Source organism: Gobius niger, assembly GCF_951799975.1.
Source record: "Gobius niger genome assembly, contig: SCAFFOLD_148, whole genome shotgun sequence".
Classification (NCBI taxonomy): Eukaryota; Metazoa; Chordata; class Actinopteri; order Gobiiformes; family Gobiidae; genus Gobius; species Gobius niger.
Window position 1 is genome coordinate 8,717 of NW_027639194.1, and position 18,026 is coordinate 26,742.

The following is an 18,026-nucleotide window of genomic DNA, read 5'->3' on the forward strand; positions in this document are numbered from 1 at the left end:
GAAGGATTGATAGTTTGTCTTGAAGCTAAAGGCTAACATGCTATAAAAGAATATATATATATAAAGGCACTATTTCAAGTTGTGTAAAGCATTAACCGCTTAACTCCCACCTGAACCGAGCACATTTTCTCGACGAAAACAATGATGGAAATGTGGCAAAAATGTGACAAAATAATGACCAAAAAATTACAAAAATGTGATAAAAAATGGACAAAAAAGGGACAAAAATTTGATGAAAAAGTGGCAAAAATGTCACAAAAATGTCACAAGAAATTGGCGAAAAATGACAAAAATGTGATAAAAAATGACAAAAAATGACAAAAAAAAACAAGACAAAAAATGACAAAAAATGACAAAAAATGACAAAAAAACAAAACAAAAAATGACAAAAAAATGACAAAAAAACAAAACAAAAAAGACAAAAAAAAACAAAACAAAAAATGACAAAAATGTGACAAAAAATGACAAAAAATGACCAAAAAAAAACTGAACAAAAAATGACAAAAAAAAGACAAAAAAATGACAAAAAATAAAATAAAATGAAAAAAATGACAAAAAAAGACAAAAAATGGATAAAAAAGGGACAAAAAATTGATGAAAAAGTGGCAAAAATGTCACAAAAATGTCACAAGAAATTGGCGAAAAATGACAAAAATGTGATAAAAAATGACAAAAAAAACAAGACAAAAAATGACAAAAAATGACAAAAAAAAACAAGACAAAAAATGACAAAAAAAAACAAAAAATGACAAAAAATGACAAAAAATGACAAAAAAACAAAACAAAAAAGACAAAAAAAAACAAAACAAAAAATGACAAAAATGTGACAAAAAATGACAAAAAATGACAAAAAAAAAACTGAACAAAAAATGACAAAAAAAAGACAAAAAAATGACAAAAAATAAAATAAAATGAAAAAAATGACAAAAAAAGACAAAAAATGGATAAAAAAGGGACAAAAAATTGATGAAAAAGTGGCAAAAATGTCACAAAAATGTCACAAGAAATTGACGAAAAATGACAAAAATGTGAGAAAAATGTGATAAAAATTTGACCAAAAAACGGCTAAAATGTGACCAAAAAAAATGACAAAAATGTGATAAAAATATGACGAAAAAATGAAAAAATAAATGTGACCAAAAAATGACAAAAAAGTGACAAAAATGAGGAAAAAAGATCCTCTCGGTTCAGGCGGGAGTTAAGAGGTTAAATTAGCCTTTAGCTTAAAGTCAAACTCTCTGATCCTCACAAACATAAACGTCTCCTCTATGGAAATATTTCTACCTCACTGGTCTGAGCTCATCTTAATGGAAATGAACACGAACAGGAAGTACTAGCGCCCACAGCTTCAGCTCAGAGGAACTAGCGTAGCCACATTGCACATGAGTTTGAGGCCCTTGTAGTGAAGCGCAGCACTGACCCGGTTGATGAGCTCGCCCACCATGCCCGTCCAGCTGCCGTTGGGCTCGGGGGCCCCGTACTGCCCGTCGTCCACCAGCTTGATGCGGAAGCTGAAGCGCAGGGTGTCGGAGAGTTCCCTCAGCATGTCCACGCAGAAACCCTCGTACCGATCGTTCCCCGAGAACTCCTGGTGCCGGGACCTCAGCATCACGTACGGGCTCTCCTGCAGGGGTCAGGGGTCAGGGGTCAGGGGTCAGCGAGGAGGGAGGGTCATGAGGAGAAGACGCAGCGGGGTCAGGGGTCAGGGGTCAGGGAGGAGGGAGGGTCATGAGGAGAAGAAACGACAGTGAGCTGGAGCTGAGTCAACACTGGGAGAATGAAAAGAATCACATGAACCTCTTACCACCCGCCTAGACCGAATGCATCCTATAGGTCTGTTTAAGAGCTCATTTGAAAGCTAAGACCTGCAAAACGTGTCTTTTTCCTCGTGTTGTTGCTGTGTTGTGTCACCTTTTATGTTTCTTTTTTTTTCACATTTTATTTGAGTTTTCGTCATTTTTTGGTTGAGTTTTTGTTGAATTTTTGTTCAGTTTTTGTCACATTTATGTTCAGTTTTTGTTGAATTTTTGTTCAGTTTTTGTCACATTTATGTTCAGTTTTTGTTGAATTTTTGTTGAATTTTTGTTGAATTTTTGTTGAATTTTTGTTGAATTTTTGTCACATTTTAAAAAAAATTTAGTCACTTTTTGGTTGAATTTTTGTCAAATTTTGTTCAGTTTTTGTCACATATTTATTGAATTTTTGTCACTTTTTGGTTGAATTTTTGTCGCATTTTTGTCAAATCTTTGTTCAGTCTTTGTCATTTTTTTGTTGCGTTTACATCCTTGTTTTCTTCTCATTTCTTTGTGGTTGTTTTGGTGCTTTTTTCCCAAGAAGCTTTTTGATTCGGGTGTGGACGAGTGTGGGCCAGTGTTTTCATTTTCCATTTCATTTTTTTATTTATTCCACTCACTTAAAAATGCAACAACAGCATTTAGCATGAATGAAAAGGAGCAGAAAGAAGTAAAAACGTATAACATCTGCCCCTTATCAACACAAAATCATTTACAGATCCAGTTCATTTACATTTTAAACCGTTCCCCTTCTGAGCATCTGTGATGTTTAATCAGGGAAGGTGCAGCGACTCCATGGATCATTTTAAAAAGCAAGCAAACATTAGAGTAGAATATTAGCTTTTGAAATCCAGAATTCCAGACTTATTTAGTATCTGACAATGGTGACAGAGCCTGGGTTTCTTATCATGGATCTTGAGGCAGATTTATAGAACGATTCAAGAGGCCCCAGAACCGTTTTACAGCCTGTGACCAACTCCATATACAACACATAAAGTGTGACAGGATCATGGAGTTCAGGTGTGGGCGAGTGTGGGCCAGTGTGGGCGAGTGTGGGCCAGTGTGGGCCAGTGTGGGTGAGTGTGGGCCAGTGTGGATGAGTGTGGGTGAGTGTGGGCCAGTGTGGGTGAGTGTGGGAGTGTTGACACTGGAGATGAACCTGACATTGTCCACTGCAAAAAGTGTTTAACTAGATCAGTATAAACATCTCAGTTTGAGCACAATAATCCACATTTTAGTTGTTTTGACCTGTTAAGAAGTTGTTGTGCATTTGTCCCAGATTATTTCACTTGTTCTGAGATGTTTCTGACTCGTTTCGATACATTTCGTCCTTATTTCAGGTCATTTTCTTTGCCAATGGGGAAAGAAAATTGGTCTTGTCTCACTGGCAACTTTACTTTCTTATTTCAAGCGAGATTTACCCTAGAACTGGTCTGAAATGTCCTCAAACAAGCAAAGCAAACTCGGTCCGATCAGGAAAAGTGTCTAAATGAGTGAAAACCGCTCAAAACGAGAAACATTTCCTCAATTCAAGTCACTTAAGACAATGCTTGATATTCACTTTTATATATATTGCAGTGCAGATGAGTGCAGATGTTCCTGGTCTACACGTGTGCAGATGTGTGCAGATGTTACCAGGATGGTGGTGACCGTCAGAGTCTTGTTGGCCAGGGTCTCGGAGGCGTTCAGGTCCAGAGACGTGGAGTTCATGACCAGCGTGTCGTTGGAGAACCAGGTCCCGATCTGAAACAGAGACATTCTGATCTCACAGAGGCTCCCACAGAAACACCTGCAAACATCTGGATCCTTTCGTTTATAAATGAGAAGAGCTCCCCGTGGACCGCTGGCTGGGGACCGTTGTTCTATTCGGCTTCACCCAAATCTAAAACCTCTTTCAGCCGACAGGCCAGTGTGACGCCTCACATGTTTCCGTGAGTTGTTTTCCTTTACACCAGGGTCTGGGTGATACTGGATTCTGATTGGCTGGTGCATTATTTTAGTCCGGTAGTTAAATCACTGGGATGTCACTCCGCTGTGGCGTCGCCATAGCAACGCCTGACACAGCTGAGTCAGATAAAGGCGTAATGAGTGACTGACAGGAACGTATGAGATGGATTTAGTGTTTGCTAAATGTTTGTAGAGGAGAGTGAGCAGCTAGGTTAGCTACTGTTAATAACATATGAGCTTTACATTTCTATTGGAAACGGTTAAGGCTATTCATCATTTTCAGGCGTACATAAAATGATCCTGCATTGAAGCATCTTTGTCTGGATTAGTAAAGTCAAACATAAAAGTTTGAGTTGGGGGGGCCCAGGTGTGAGCGACTCCACCGCAGCTGTTTCCATAAACAGGTGAGCTGGTTGAGCTAGCTAGCTTTAGCTTCAGGTTAAACCTTGTAAAAGGTAAATAACTCCTGCCCACGAGTGCCGCATATCGGTGTTTCCTTCCAGGGAAAAGTGTTTCCGGGTTAGTCCTGTTGTGTTGTGATTCTGTGCTGATGTTGTGTCGTTGAGCCTGACTGAGATCCTCGTAATAGCTGCGGAGAATGACTCGCTCTGAGACCAGCCTTCAGGGACCGGCTAATAACCCACACAAAATAGTCCCGTAGTCTGGCAGATTTAGTGACTTTAGTCAATGAAAAACACATTTATTATAAATGTTAGGTTTGTGGGACCCTGGTATAAGCGGATTAAACAACGTTAGACGTTATAATGCAGGAGGAACAACACTGTGTTGGGCGTTAGAACCGGCTAATGCGGCTCCGAGCTGTTTCGTCCTTATTTGTTATTTAAACAGGGACAAAGCGCACGAGTCCACATCTGTGTAAATGTTTAGGTTTGTTCTGAACTGAGGTCCCAGGACGACATGAACATTGTTTCATCACGTTTCATCCTCATTTACGTCTCGTGTTCGTTGTTATTTTGACACTTTATTCAGGAAGCTTTTAGATTTGGGTAAAGCCTGGATAATAACTGGAGGAGGTTTGCTCGTCTCTCAGTCAGTTCAATCCCTCACACGTCCTTTGTCTTTGTGCCATGAGGCCCGTTTCCACGGCGACGCGTCTCCGTCTAATTAAAAGCCGACGACCCGAGATAACGCGACACCGCCGTCAGATGGAAGGAGAGATTCAGCCTCTGAACTGCACTTTCTCTAACGTCCCATTTGAAAGCTAAGAACTTTTTAAAATGGATCCCTCGGTCGCCCTCACGTATTAAAATGTAAACGTATGCTGAATGTGGGGTCGGCGCTCATGAACATCTCGCTTCAGGCTCCTCCCCCTTCTGAGCATCTGTCATGTTTAACGTGTGTTTGTAAAGCAGGAAAATGGAGCGGCTCAAATAAAATAAAATAAAACTTCACCGAGTCCAACAGTCGGTGTTTTGATCGTTACAGTGTAGGAAAAATGAATAAATAAATGTAGAAAAAGTGAGGAACACGTTTAACTCCCGCCTGAACTGAGCACATTTTCTCCAGTTTGGCTTTACCCCAATCCAAAAGCTTCTGGGAAAAAGCTGTGAAAATAGCGACAAAACTGAGACGAAAACAATGATGGAAATGTGAGAAAAAAGTGAAAAAAATGTATGAAAAAGTGACGAAAATGTCACAAAAATGTCACAAAAATGTCACAAAAATGTCACAAAATTGCCACAAGAAATTGACCAAAAAATTGACCAAAAAAAAATACAAAAAATGAAAAAAAAAAAATGATGGAAAAAAATGTGATGACGTAAGGAAAAAGATCCTCTCAGTTCAGGCGGGAGTTAAGAGGTTAAACGCTTCAGGTTTGAGACGAGGCAGGACGTGGAACAGCAGGAGAGCTTGAGATCCTCCACGTTTGGACAGAAGTTTCTCTGTGAAGCTTTTTACTTTATTTTCTATCTTTAGTTTTTTTTTCAAAATGTGAACATTTTTTGCCCTTTTTTTTAATTTTTCTATTAGTTCTATTTTTTTGGTTATTTTTTTCCATGATTTTCCTCAATTATTTTTTCAAATTTTACCAAATATTTTTCCCCAATTTCTTCCTAATTTTTTTCCTCACATTTTTTCCCATTTATTTATTTATTTCTCTACATTTTGTAACGATCGAATCAAAACACTGTAATCGCTCTGTAACCATGACCTATTTCGTGGCATTTTTTTTTTGATTTGTCAGATTTTTCACAGATTTTTTGGCCCTTTTTTTTTTTTTTATTAGTTGTAGTTTTTTTGTCCATGATTATCAATCAATCAATCAAAGTTTATTTGTATAGCACCTTACAACAACACAAGGAAGACCACAGTGCTTCACAGACAGATAAAACAATATTAAAAAAAAATCAATCAATCAAATAAGTGCGATCTAAGTCTTAAAAGCTAGTTTGAAAAGATGTGTCTTCAATCTAGACTTAAAGAGGGACAGCTCTGTGAGAACACGCAGACTGAGGGGCAGCTGCTCCACAACCCTGAAAGAACCATCGCCCACTGTTTGTCCCGGGACCTGGGCTCGTCCAGAACCATCTGCTCAGAGACCGGAGACTCTGCTGGGGCGATGTACGGTCACCAACTCAGTCAGATATAATTATTTTTCATATTCTTCCTCACATTTTTTCCCATTTATTTATTTTTTTCTCTACATTTTGTAACAATCAAAACACTGTAGGACTCTGTAACCGCACCCAATTTCGTGGCTTTTTGATTTTTATTTGTCAGATTATTCACAGATTTTTTTGCCCTTTTTTTTGTATTTTTTTTCATGATTATCCTCAATTATTTTTTCTAATTTTACCAAATATAAAAATCCAATTTCTTCCTAATTTTTTCCATATTTTTCATCACATTTTTTTCCCATTTATTTATTATTTTTTTGTTCTGTAACCGTAACCAATTTCTTGATTTTTTAAATTTATTTATCAGACTATTCACAGATTTTTTTGCCCTTTTTTTTTTTTTTTAATTAGTTCTATTTATTTTATTTTTTTCATGATTATCCTCAATTATTTTTCAAAATGTAAATATTTTTCCCCAATTTCTTCCTATTTTTTCCATATTTTTCCTCACATTTTTTCCCATTTATTCATTTTTTTCCCTACATTTAGTAACGATCAAAACACTGTGGAGCTCTGTAACCGTAACCTATTTCTTTTTTTTTTTTTATTAAATCAATTTTTTTTTTCATGATTATCCTCAATTATTTATTCCACTTTTTTCTGCTTTTTACTGTATTTTTTATCTTTAGTTTTTTTTTTTTAAATGTGAAAAATGATTGCCCTTTTTTTTTATTTTATATTAGTTCTATTTTTTTGGGTAATTTTTACCATGATTATCCTCAATTATTTTTCAAATTTTACCAAATATTTTTCCCCAATTTCTTCCTAATTTTTTCCCATTTATTTATTTTTTTTATTCTGTCACCGTGACCTATTTCTTGTTTTTTTTATTTGTCTGATTTTTCACAGATTTTTTTGCCCTTTTTTTTTCCAATTTCTTCCTTTTTCCCCCCATGTGGGTCAGACGGCGCCCTGACCTCTCGGTGACCCCCGCGGTGCTTCTCCAGGATCTTCAGAGTGTAGTTGGTCCTCTGGCCTTTGCTGTTGAACTCGATGTGCCCCGTCAGACCGTCGTACTCCACCTGAACGCACCACGGAGACATTACACAGGGTTAAACACTGTCCACCTGAACGCACCACAGAGACATTACACAGGGTTAAACACTGTCCACCTGAACGCACCACGGAGACATTACACAGGGTTAAACTCTGTCCACCTGAACGCACCACAGAGACATTACACAGGGTTAAACACTGTCCTCCTGAACGCACCACAGAGACATTACACAGGGTTAAACACTGTCCTCCTGAACGCACCACAGAGACATTACACAGGGTTAAACTCTGTCCACCTGAACGCACCACAGAGACATTACACAGGGTTAAACTCTGTCCACCTGAACGCACCACAGAGACATTACACAGGGTTAAACACTGTCTCCTGAACGCACCACAGAGACATTACACAGGGTTAAACACTGTCCACCTGAACGCACCACAGAGACATTACACAGGGTTAAACACTGTCTCCTGAACGCACCACAGAGACATTACACAGGGTTAAACACTGTCTCCTGAACGCACCACAGAGACATTACACAGGGTTAAACACTGTCTCCTGAACGCACCACAGAGACATTACACAGGGTTAACCTCTTAACTCCCGCCTGAACCGAGAGGATCTTTTTCCTCACGTCACCGGATTGTTTTTCATCATTTTTTTGTTGGATATTCAACTCATTTTTGTACATTTTTTGTCATTTTTTTCTTTTCATTTTTTTGTCAAATGTTTTTTTTTTTTTTGTCATTTTTTATCACATTTTTGTAATTTTTATGTCACATTTTATCACATTTTTTTTTTCAGTTTTTTGACAATTTTTTGTATTTTTTCGGTCAAATTTTAGTCAAATTTTAGTAAATTTTTTGTCATTTTTTTGTCGCATTTTGTCACATTTTTGTCATTTTTTTGTTTTTTTTAAATCAATTCTTTGTCATATTTTTCGTCACTTTATTGTCACATTTTTTTTTCTTTTTTTCGTCCATTTTTTATCAAATTGTTGTCATTTTTTGTCACTTTTGTTAATTTTTCGTCAAATTTTTATCAATTTTTTTTCATATTTTTGTAATTTTTTTGTCACATTTTTGTCATTTTTTGTCACATTTTTTGTCACATTTTTTTGTCACTTTTTGGTCATTTTTTCTTTTCATTTTTTTGTCAAATGTTTTTATTTTTTTGGTCGGATTTTGTCACATTTTTGTCATTTTTTCGTCCATTTTTTTTATCAATTTTTGTCATATTATGTCACGTTTTTCGTCAATTCTTTGCCACTTTTTCATAAATTTTTTGTCACTTTTTTGTCACATTTCCATCATTGTTTTCGTCTCAGTTTTGTTGCTATTTTCACACATTTTTTCCAGAAGCTTTTGGATTGAGGTAAAGCCAAACTGGAGAAACTGTGCTCGGTTCAGGCGGGAGTTAAGGGGTTAAACGCTGTCTCCTGAACGCACCACAGAGACATTACACAGGGTTAAACACTGTCCACCTGAACGCACCACAGAGACATTACACAGGGTTAAACATTGTCTCCTGAACGCACCACAGAGACATTACACAGGGTTAAACGCTATCTCCTGAACGCACCACAGAGACATTACACAGGGTTAAACACTGTCCACCTGAACGCACCACAGAGACATTACACAGGGTTAAACGCTATCTCCTGAACGCACCACAGAGACATTACACAGGATTAAACGCTGTCTCCTGAACGCACCACAGAGACATTACACAGGGTTAAACACTGTCTCCTGAACGCACCACAGAGACATTACACAGGGTTAAACACTGTCCTCCTGAACGCACCACAGAGACATTACACAGGGTTAAACACTGTCCACCTGAACGCACCACAGAGACATTACACAGGGTTAAACACTGTCTCCTGAACGCACCACAGAGACATTACACAGGGTTAAACACTGTCTCCTGAACGCACCACAGAGACATTACACAGGGTTAAACACTGTCCTCCTGAACGCACCACAGAGACATTACACAGGGTTAAACACTGTCTCCTGAACGCACCACAGAGACATTACACAGGGTTAAACACTGTCTCCTGAACGCACCACAGAGACATTACACAGGGTTAAACACTGTCCTCCTGAACGCACCACAGAGACATTACACAGGGTTAAACACTGTCCACCTGAACGCACCACAGAGACATTACACAGGGTTAAACACTGTCTCCTGAACGCACCACAGAGACATTACACAGGGTTAAACACTGTCTCCTGAACGCACCACAGAGACATTACACAGGGTTAAACACTGTCTCCTGAACGCACCACAGAGACATTACACAGGGTTAAACACTGTCCACCTGAACGCACCACAGAGACATTACACAGGGTTAAACACTGTCCACCTGAACGCACCACAGAGACATTACACAGGGTTAAACACTGTCCACCTGAACGCACCACAGAGACATTACACAGGGTTAACCTCTTAACTCCCGCCTGAACCGAGAGGATCTTTTTCCTCACGTCATCGGATTGTTTTTTCATCATTTTTTTGTTGGGGATTCAACTCATTTTAGTAAATTTTTTTGTCACATTTTTGTCATTTTTTTTGGTATTTTTGTCGTTTTTTCTCATTTTTTTGTGAATTTGTTGTCATTTTTTGTCATTTTTTGTCAATTTTTTGTCATATTTTTTGTAAAAAAAAAAAAATCATTTTTTGCCATTTTTTTGTCTAATTTTTGTATTTTTTTAGTCTTTTTTTGTAAATTTTTGTCGATTTTTTATATTTTTTTGGTCACATTTTGTCACATTTTTGCCACTTTTTCATCAATTTTTCGTCACTTTTTTGTCACATTTTTTTTCTTTTTTTCATCCATTTTTTATCAAATTATTGTCATTTTTTGTCACTTTTAATCATTATTTGGCAAATTTTTATCAATTATTTTTTGTCAAATTTTTATCCATTTTTTTTCATATTTTTGTAATTTTTTTGTCACTTTTTTGGTCATTTTTTCTTTTCATTTTTTTGTCAAATGTTTGTATTTTTTTGGTCAAATTTTAATCAATTTTTTTTCATTTTTTGGTCCATTTTTTTTCTCAATTTTTGTCATATTATGTCACGTTTTTTGTCAATTCTTTGTCATATTATGTCACGTTTTTTGTCAATTCTTTGTCATATTTTTGTCAATTTTTTGTGACATTTTTGCCTCTTTTTCATAAATTTTTCGTCACTTTTTTGTCACATTTCCATCATTGTTTTCGTCTCAGTTTTGTTGCTTTTTTCCAGAAGCTTTTGGATTGGGGTAAAGCCAAACTGGAGAAAATGTGCTCGGTTCAGGTGGGAGTTAAGGGGTTAAACGCTGTCTCCTGAACGCACCACAGAGACATTACACAGGGTTAAACACTGTCCTCCTGAACGCACCACAGAGACATTACACAGGGTTAAACGCTGTCTCCTGAACGCACCACAGAGACATTACACAGGGTTAAACACTGTCTCCTGAACGCACCACAGAGACATTACACAGGGTTAAACACTGTCCTCCTGAACGCACCACAGAGACATTACACAGGGTTAAACACTGTCCACCTGAACGCACCACAGAGACATTACACAGGGTTAAACACTGTCTCCTGAACGCACCACAGAGACATTACACAGGGTTAAACACTGTCTCCTGAACGCACCACAGAGACATTACACAGGGTTAAACACTGTCTCCTGAACGCACCACAGAGACATTACACAGGGTTAAACACTGTCTCCTGAACGCACCACAGAGACATTACACAGGGTTAAACACTGTCCACCTGAACGCACCACAGAGACATTACACAGGGTTAAACACTGTCTCCTGAACGCACCACGGAGACATTACACAGGGTTAAACACTGTCTCCTGAACGCACCACGGAGACATTACACAGGGTTAAACACTGTCCACCTGAACGCACCACAGAGACATTACACAGGGTTAAACACTGTCTCCTGAACGCACCACAGAGACATTACACAGGGTTAAACACTGTCCTCCTGAACGCACCACAGAGACATTACACAGGGTTAACCTCTTAACTCCCGCCTTAACCGAGCGGATCTTTTTCCTCACGTCACCGGATTGTTTTTCATCATTTTTTTGTTGGGTATTCAACTCATTTTTGTAACTTTTTTGTGATTTTTTCTTTTCATTTTTTTGTCAAATGTTTTTTTTTTTTTATGTCACATTTTATCACATTTTTTTTCGTTTTTTTTGTCAATTTTTTGTCATTTTTTTGTCGCATTTTGTCACATTTTTGTCATTTTTTCGTTTTTTTTAAATCAATTCTTTGTCATATTTTTTTCAATTTCTTGTGACATTTTTGCCACTTTTTCATCAGTTTTTCGTCACTTTTTTGTCACTTTAATTTTTTATCAAATTATTGTCATTTTTTGTCACTTTTGGTCATTTTTTTGGCAAATTTGTATCAAATTTTTTTCGTCAAATTTTTATCAATTTTTTTTCATATTTTTGTAATTTTTTTGTCACATTTTGTAACATTTTTGTCACTTTTTTGGTCATTTTTTATTTTCATTTTTTTGTCAAATGTTTGTATTTTTTTGGTCAAATTTTAATCAATTTTTTGTCATATTTTGGTCGGATTTTGTAACATTTTTGTCATTTTTTCATCAATGTTTTCGTCTCAGTTTTGTCGCTATTTTCACACCTTTTTTCCAGAAGCTTTTGGATTGGGGTAAAGCCAAACTGGAGAAAATGTGCTCGGTTCAGGCGGGAGTTAAGGGGTTAACACTGTCTCCTGAACGCACCACAGAGACATTACACAGGGTTAAACACTGTCCACCTGAACGCACCACAGAGACATTACACAGGGTTAAACACTGTCTCCTGAACGCACCACAGAGACATTACACAGGGTTAAACACTGTCTCCTGAACGCACCACAGAGACATTACACAGGGTTAAACACTGTCCTCCTGAACGCACCACAGAGACATTACACAGGGTTAAACACTGTTCTCCTGAACGCACCACAGAGACATTACACAGGGTTAAACACTGTCTCCTGAACGCACCACAGAGACATTACACAGGGTTAAACACTGTCTCCTGAACGCACCACAGAGACATTACACAGGGTTAAACACTGTCTCCTGAACGCACCACAGAGACATTACACAGGGTTAAACACTGTCTCCTGAACGCACCACAGAGACGTTACACAGGGTTAAACACTGTCTCCTGAACGCACCACAGAGACATTACACAGGGTTAAACACTGTCCACCTGAACGCACCACGGAGACATTACACAGGGTTAAACACTGTCCACCTGAACGCACCACAGAGACATTACACAGGGTTAAACACTGTCTCCTGAACGCACCACAGAGACATTACACAGGGTTAAACACTGTCCACCTGAACGCACCACAGAGACATTACACAGGGTTAAACACTGTCCACCTGAACGCACCACAGAGACATTACACAGGGTTAAACACTGTCTCCTGAACGCACCACAGAGACATTACACAGGGTTAAACACTGTCTCCTGAACGCACCACAGAGACATTACACAGGGTTAAACACTGTCTCCTGAACGCACCACAGAGACATTACACAGGGTTAAACACTGTCTCCTGAACGCACCACAGAGACATTACACAGGGTTAAACACTGTCTCCTGAACGCACCACAGAGACGTTACACAGGGTTAAACACTGTCTCCTGAACGCACCACAGAGACATTACACAGGGTTAAACACTGTCCACCTGAACGCACCACAGAGACATTACACAGGGTTAAACACTGTCTCCTGAACGCACCACAGAGACATTACACAGGGTTAAACACTGTCTCCTGAACGCACCACAGAGACATTACACAGGGTTAAACACTGTCTCCTGAACGCACCACAGAGACATTACACAGGGTTAAACACTGTCCACCTGAACGCACCACAGAGACATTACACAGGGTTAAACACTGTCTCCTGAACGCACCACAGAGACATTACACAGGGTTAAACACTGTCCACCTGAACGCACCACAGAGACATTACACAGGGTTAAACACTGTCTCCTGAACGCACCACAGAGACATTACACAGGGTTAAACACTGTCTCCTGAACGCACCACAGAGACATTACACAGGGTTAAACACTGTCCACCTGAACGCACCACAGAGACATTACACAGGGTTAACCTCTTAACTCCCGCCTGAACCGAGAGGATCTTTTTCCTCACATCATCAGATTGTTTTTCCATTTTTTTGTTGGGGATTCAACTCATTTTAGTAACTTTTTTTTTCACATTTTTGTCATTTTTTTTGGTATTTTTTCACATTTTTGTCGTTTTTTTCTCATTTTTTTGTAATTTTTTTGTCATTTTTTGTCACATTTTTTGTCATTTTTTGTCAATTTTTTGTCAGATTTTTTGTCAAAAAAATAATCATTTTTTGCCATTTTTTTGTCTAATTTTTGTATTTTTTTGGTTATTTTTTGTCATTTTTTATTTTCATTTTTTCGTCAATTATTTAATTTTTTTAGTCATTTTTTTGTCAATTTTTGTCGATTTTTTATATTTTTTTGGTCACATTTTGTCGCATTTATGTAATTTTTTCGTCCATTTTTTTATCAATTTTTGTCATATTATGTCACATTTTTGTCATTTTTTCGTCAATTTTTAGTCAATTTTTTGTCACATTTTTTTTCTTTTTTTCTTCAATTTTTTATCAAATTATTGTCATTTTTTGTCAATTTTGGTCATTTTTTGGCAATTTTTTATCAAATTTTTTTCGTCACATTTTTATCCATTTTTTTTCATATTTTTGTAATTTTTTTGTCACATTTTGAAACATTTTTGTCACTTTTTTGGTCATTTTTTATTTTCATTTTTTTGTCAAATGTTTGTATTTTTTTGGTCAAATTTTAATCAATTTTTTTTCATTTTTTGGTCGGATTTTGTCACATTTTTGTCATTTTTTCGTCCATTTTTTTTCTCAATTTTTGTCATATTATGTCACGTTTTTTGTCAATTCTTTGTCATATTATGTCACGTTTTTTGTCAATTCTTTGTCATATTTTTGTCAATTTTTTGTGACATTTTTGCCTCTTTTTCATAAATTTTTCGTCACTTTTTTGTCACATTTCCATCATTGTTTTTGTCTCAGTTTTGTTGCTTTTTTCCAGAAGCTTTTGGATTGGGGTAAAGCCAACCTGGAGAAAATGTGCTCGGTTCAGGTGGGAGTTAAGGGGTTAAACGCTGTCTCCTGAACGCACCACAGAGACATTACACAGGGTTAAACACTGTCCTCCTGAACGCACCACAGAGACATTACACAGGGTTAAACACTGTCTCCTGAACGCACCACAGAGACATTACACAGGGTTAAACGCTGTCTCCTGAACGCACCACGGAGACATTACACAGGGTTAAACACTGTCTCCTGAACGCACCACAGAGACATTACACAGGGTTAAACACTGTCTCCTGAACGCACCACAGAGACATTACACAGGGTTAAACACTGTCCACCTGAACGCACCACAGAGACATTACACAGGGTTAAACACTGCCTCCTGAACGCACCACAGAGACATTACACAGGGTTAAACACTGTCTCCTGAACGCACCACAGAGACATTACACAGGGTTAAACACTGTCTCCTGAACGCACCACAGAGACATTACACAGGGTTAAACACTGTCCACCTGAACGCACCACAGAGACATTACACAGGGTTAAACACTGTCCTCCTGAACGCACCACAGAGACATTACACAGGGTTAAACACTTAACTCCCGCCTGAACTGAGCGGACCTTTTTCCTCACATCATCAGATTGTTTTTCCATTTTTTTGTTGGATATTCGACTCTTTTTTGTCAATTTTTCTTTTCATTTTTTTGTATTTTTTTGTCAAATTTTTGTATTTTTTTGGTCAAATTTTAATCCATTTTTTGTCATATTTTTGTCAATTTCTTGTGTCATCTTCATGACATTTTTGTGACATTTTTGTCACTTTTTTGTCACATTTTTTTTTCTTCATTTTTTCGTCAATTTTTTTTTAAAAATTATTTATTTAATTTTTTGGCACATTTTTGTATTTTTTTGTCAAATTTTGATCACATTTTTTTCATATTTTTGTCACTTTTTTGGTCATTTTTTGTCAATTTCTTGTGACATTTTTGCCACTTTTTCATACATTTTTCTTCACTTTTTTGTCACATTTCCATCCTTGTTTTCTTCTCAGTTTTGTTTCTATTTTCACAGCTTTTTTCCAGAAGCTTTTGGATTGGGGTAAAGCCAAACTGGAGAAAATGTGCTCGGTTCAGGTGGGAGTTAAGGGGTTAAACGCTGTCCACCTGAACGCACCACGACCACAGTGAGGACTGCAAGAGCGTCCCTGTCCACCTGAACGCACCGCCCCTAAAGGAAGGAGCTCAGACTGAGAAAAAAAACACACGACTTAAACAACACCGATTAAACCGTGCGCGTTCGTGTGGAGGGGTCTGGAGGAGCTCGTCTCCATGGCAACCCCCGCCGGCGAGACCAGGAAGCGGCGGCGTGATTGATGTTTGTTTGAAGCTCAGGGAAGAAGAGACACTTGTAATTACAGACGACTAAACGAGCGGCTTAAAGACTCAGGGGGGGAGAGGAGGGGGAGGGGGGGGGGGAGGGGAGGGAGGAGGAGGAGGGGGAGGGAGGGGGAGGAGGGGGGAGGGGCCCTGTGTGCTCGCTCTGTAGTGTCTCTCTGAACCCACGGCCCCGGGTTTCGTACCATGCGGAGGTAGTTCATGAGGCTGGTGCCGTGTTGCCAGATCAGCGGCGACGAGCAGCTCAGCGGCTTCACCCCGATCTCCTGACTGCGGTTCAGCTCCCGCACGGCGCCGACCACCACGTGCACGGCGTCGAACATCAGCGCCGACGAGATCTGAGGAGGACGAGAGAGACGAGAGTTTAAAACAGAGACGAGATCTGAGAGAGACGAGAGTTTAAAACAGAGACGAGATCTGAGAGAGACGAGAGTTTAAAACAGAGACGAGATCTGAGGAAGACGAGAGTTTAAAACAGAGACGAGATCTGAGGAAGACGAGAGTTTAAAACAGAGACGAGATCTGAGGAAGACGAGAGTTTAAAACAGAGACGAGATCTGAGAGAGACGAGAGACGAGATCTGAGGAAGACGAGAGACGAGAGTTTAAAACAGAGACGAGATCTGAGGAAGACGAGAGAGACGAGAGTTTAAAACAGAGACGAGATCTGAGGAAGACGAGAGTTTAAAACAGAGACGAGATCTGAGGAAGACGAAAGAGACGAGAGTTTAAAACAGAGACGAGATCTGAGGAAGACGAGAGAGACGAGAGTTTAAAACAGAGACGAGATCTGAGAAAGACGAGAGACGAGAGTTTAAAACAGAGACGAGATCTGAGAAAGACGAGAGACGAGAGTTTAAAACAGAGACGAGATCTGAGGAAGACGAGAGACGAGAGTTTAAAACAAAGACGAGATCTGAGGAAGACGAGAGTTTAAAACAGAGACGAGATCTGAGGAAGACGAAAGAGACGAGAGTTTAAAACAGAGACGAGATCTGAGGAAGACGAGAGAGACGAGAGTTTGAAACAGAGACAAGATCTGAGGAAGACGAGAGTTTAAAACAGAGACGAGATCTGAGGAAGACGAGAGAGACGAGAGTTTAAAACAGAGACGAGATCTGAGGAAGACGAGAGACGAGAGTTTAAAACAGAGACGAGATCTGAGGAAGACGAGAGAGACGAGAGTTTAAAACAAGGACGAGATCTGAGGAAGACGAGAGAGACGAGAGTTTGAAACAGAGACAAGATCTGAGGAAGACGAGAGTTTAAAACAGAGACGAGATCTGAGGAAGACGAGAGACGAGAGTTTAAAACAGAGACGAGATCTGAGGAAGACGAGAGAGACGAGAGTTTAAAACAGAGACGAGATCTGAGGAAGACGAGAGTTTAAAACAGAGACGAGACGAGATCTGAGGAAGACGAGAGACGAGAGTTTAAAACAGAGACGAGATCTGAGGAAGACGAGAGACGAGAGTTTAAAACAGAGACGAGATCTGAGGAAGACGAGAGTTTAAAACAGAGACGAGACGAGATCTGAGGAAGACGAGAGACGAGAGTTTAAAACAGAGACGAGATCTGAGGAAGACGAGAGACGAGAGTTTAAAACAGAGACGAGACGAGATCTGAGGAAGACGAGAGACGAGAGTTTAAAACAGAGACGAGATCTGAGGAAGACGAGAGACGAGAGTTTAAAACAGAGACGAGATCTGAGGAAGACGAGAGACGAGAGTTTAAAACAAAGACGAGATCTGAGGAAGACGAAAGAGACGAGAGTTTAAAACAGAGACGAGATCTGAGGAAGACGAGAGACGAGAGTTTAAAACAGAGACGAGATCTGAGGAAGACGAGAGTTTAAAACAGAGACGAGATCTGAGGAAGACGAGAGACGAGAGTTTAAAACAAAGACGAGATCTGAGGAAGACGAGAGACGAGAGTTTAAAACAGAGACGAGATCTGAGGAAGACGAGAGTTTAAAACAGAGACGAGATCTGAGGAAGACGAGAGACGAGAGTTTAAAACAAGGACGAGATCTGAGGAAGACGAGAGAGACGAGAGTTTAAAACAGAGACGAGATCTGAGGAAGACG

General features: G+C 38.9%; 1 protein-coding gene across 1 annotated transcript in view; it reads right to left on the reverse strand.

Moving 5' to 3' along the window:
* Positions 1-1,348: 1,348 nt before the first annotated feature.
* LOC306982782 (glutamate receptor ionotropic, kainate 5-like) overlaps positions 1,349-18,026 on the reverse strand; it is a gene marked incomplete at its 3' end in the record, with an annotated part of 43,687 nt that continues 27,009 nt past the window's right edge. The window contains exons 8-11 of the mRNA XM_079583236.1: positions 16,127-16,279; positions 7,297-7,401; positions 3,429-3,536; positions 1,349-1,624 (exon numbers count right to left, since the gene is read on the reverse strand). Coding sequence (XP_079439362.1) covers positions 1,349-1,624; positions 3,429-3,536; positions 7,297-7,401; positions 16,127-16,279 — 642 coding nt within the window. The remainder of the gene's footprint in view (positions 1,625-3,428; positions 3,537-7,296; positions 7,402-16,126; positions 16,280-18,026) is intronic.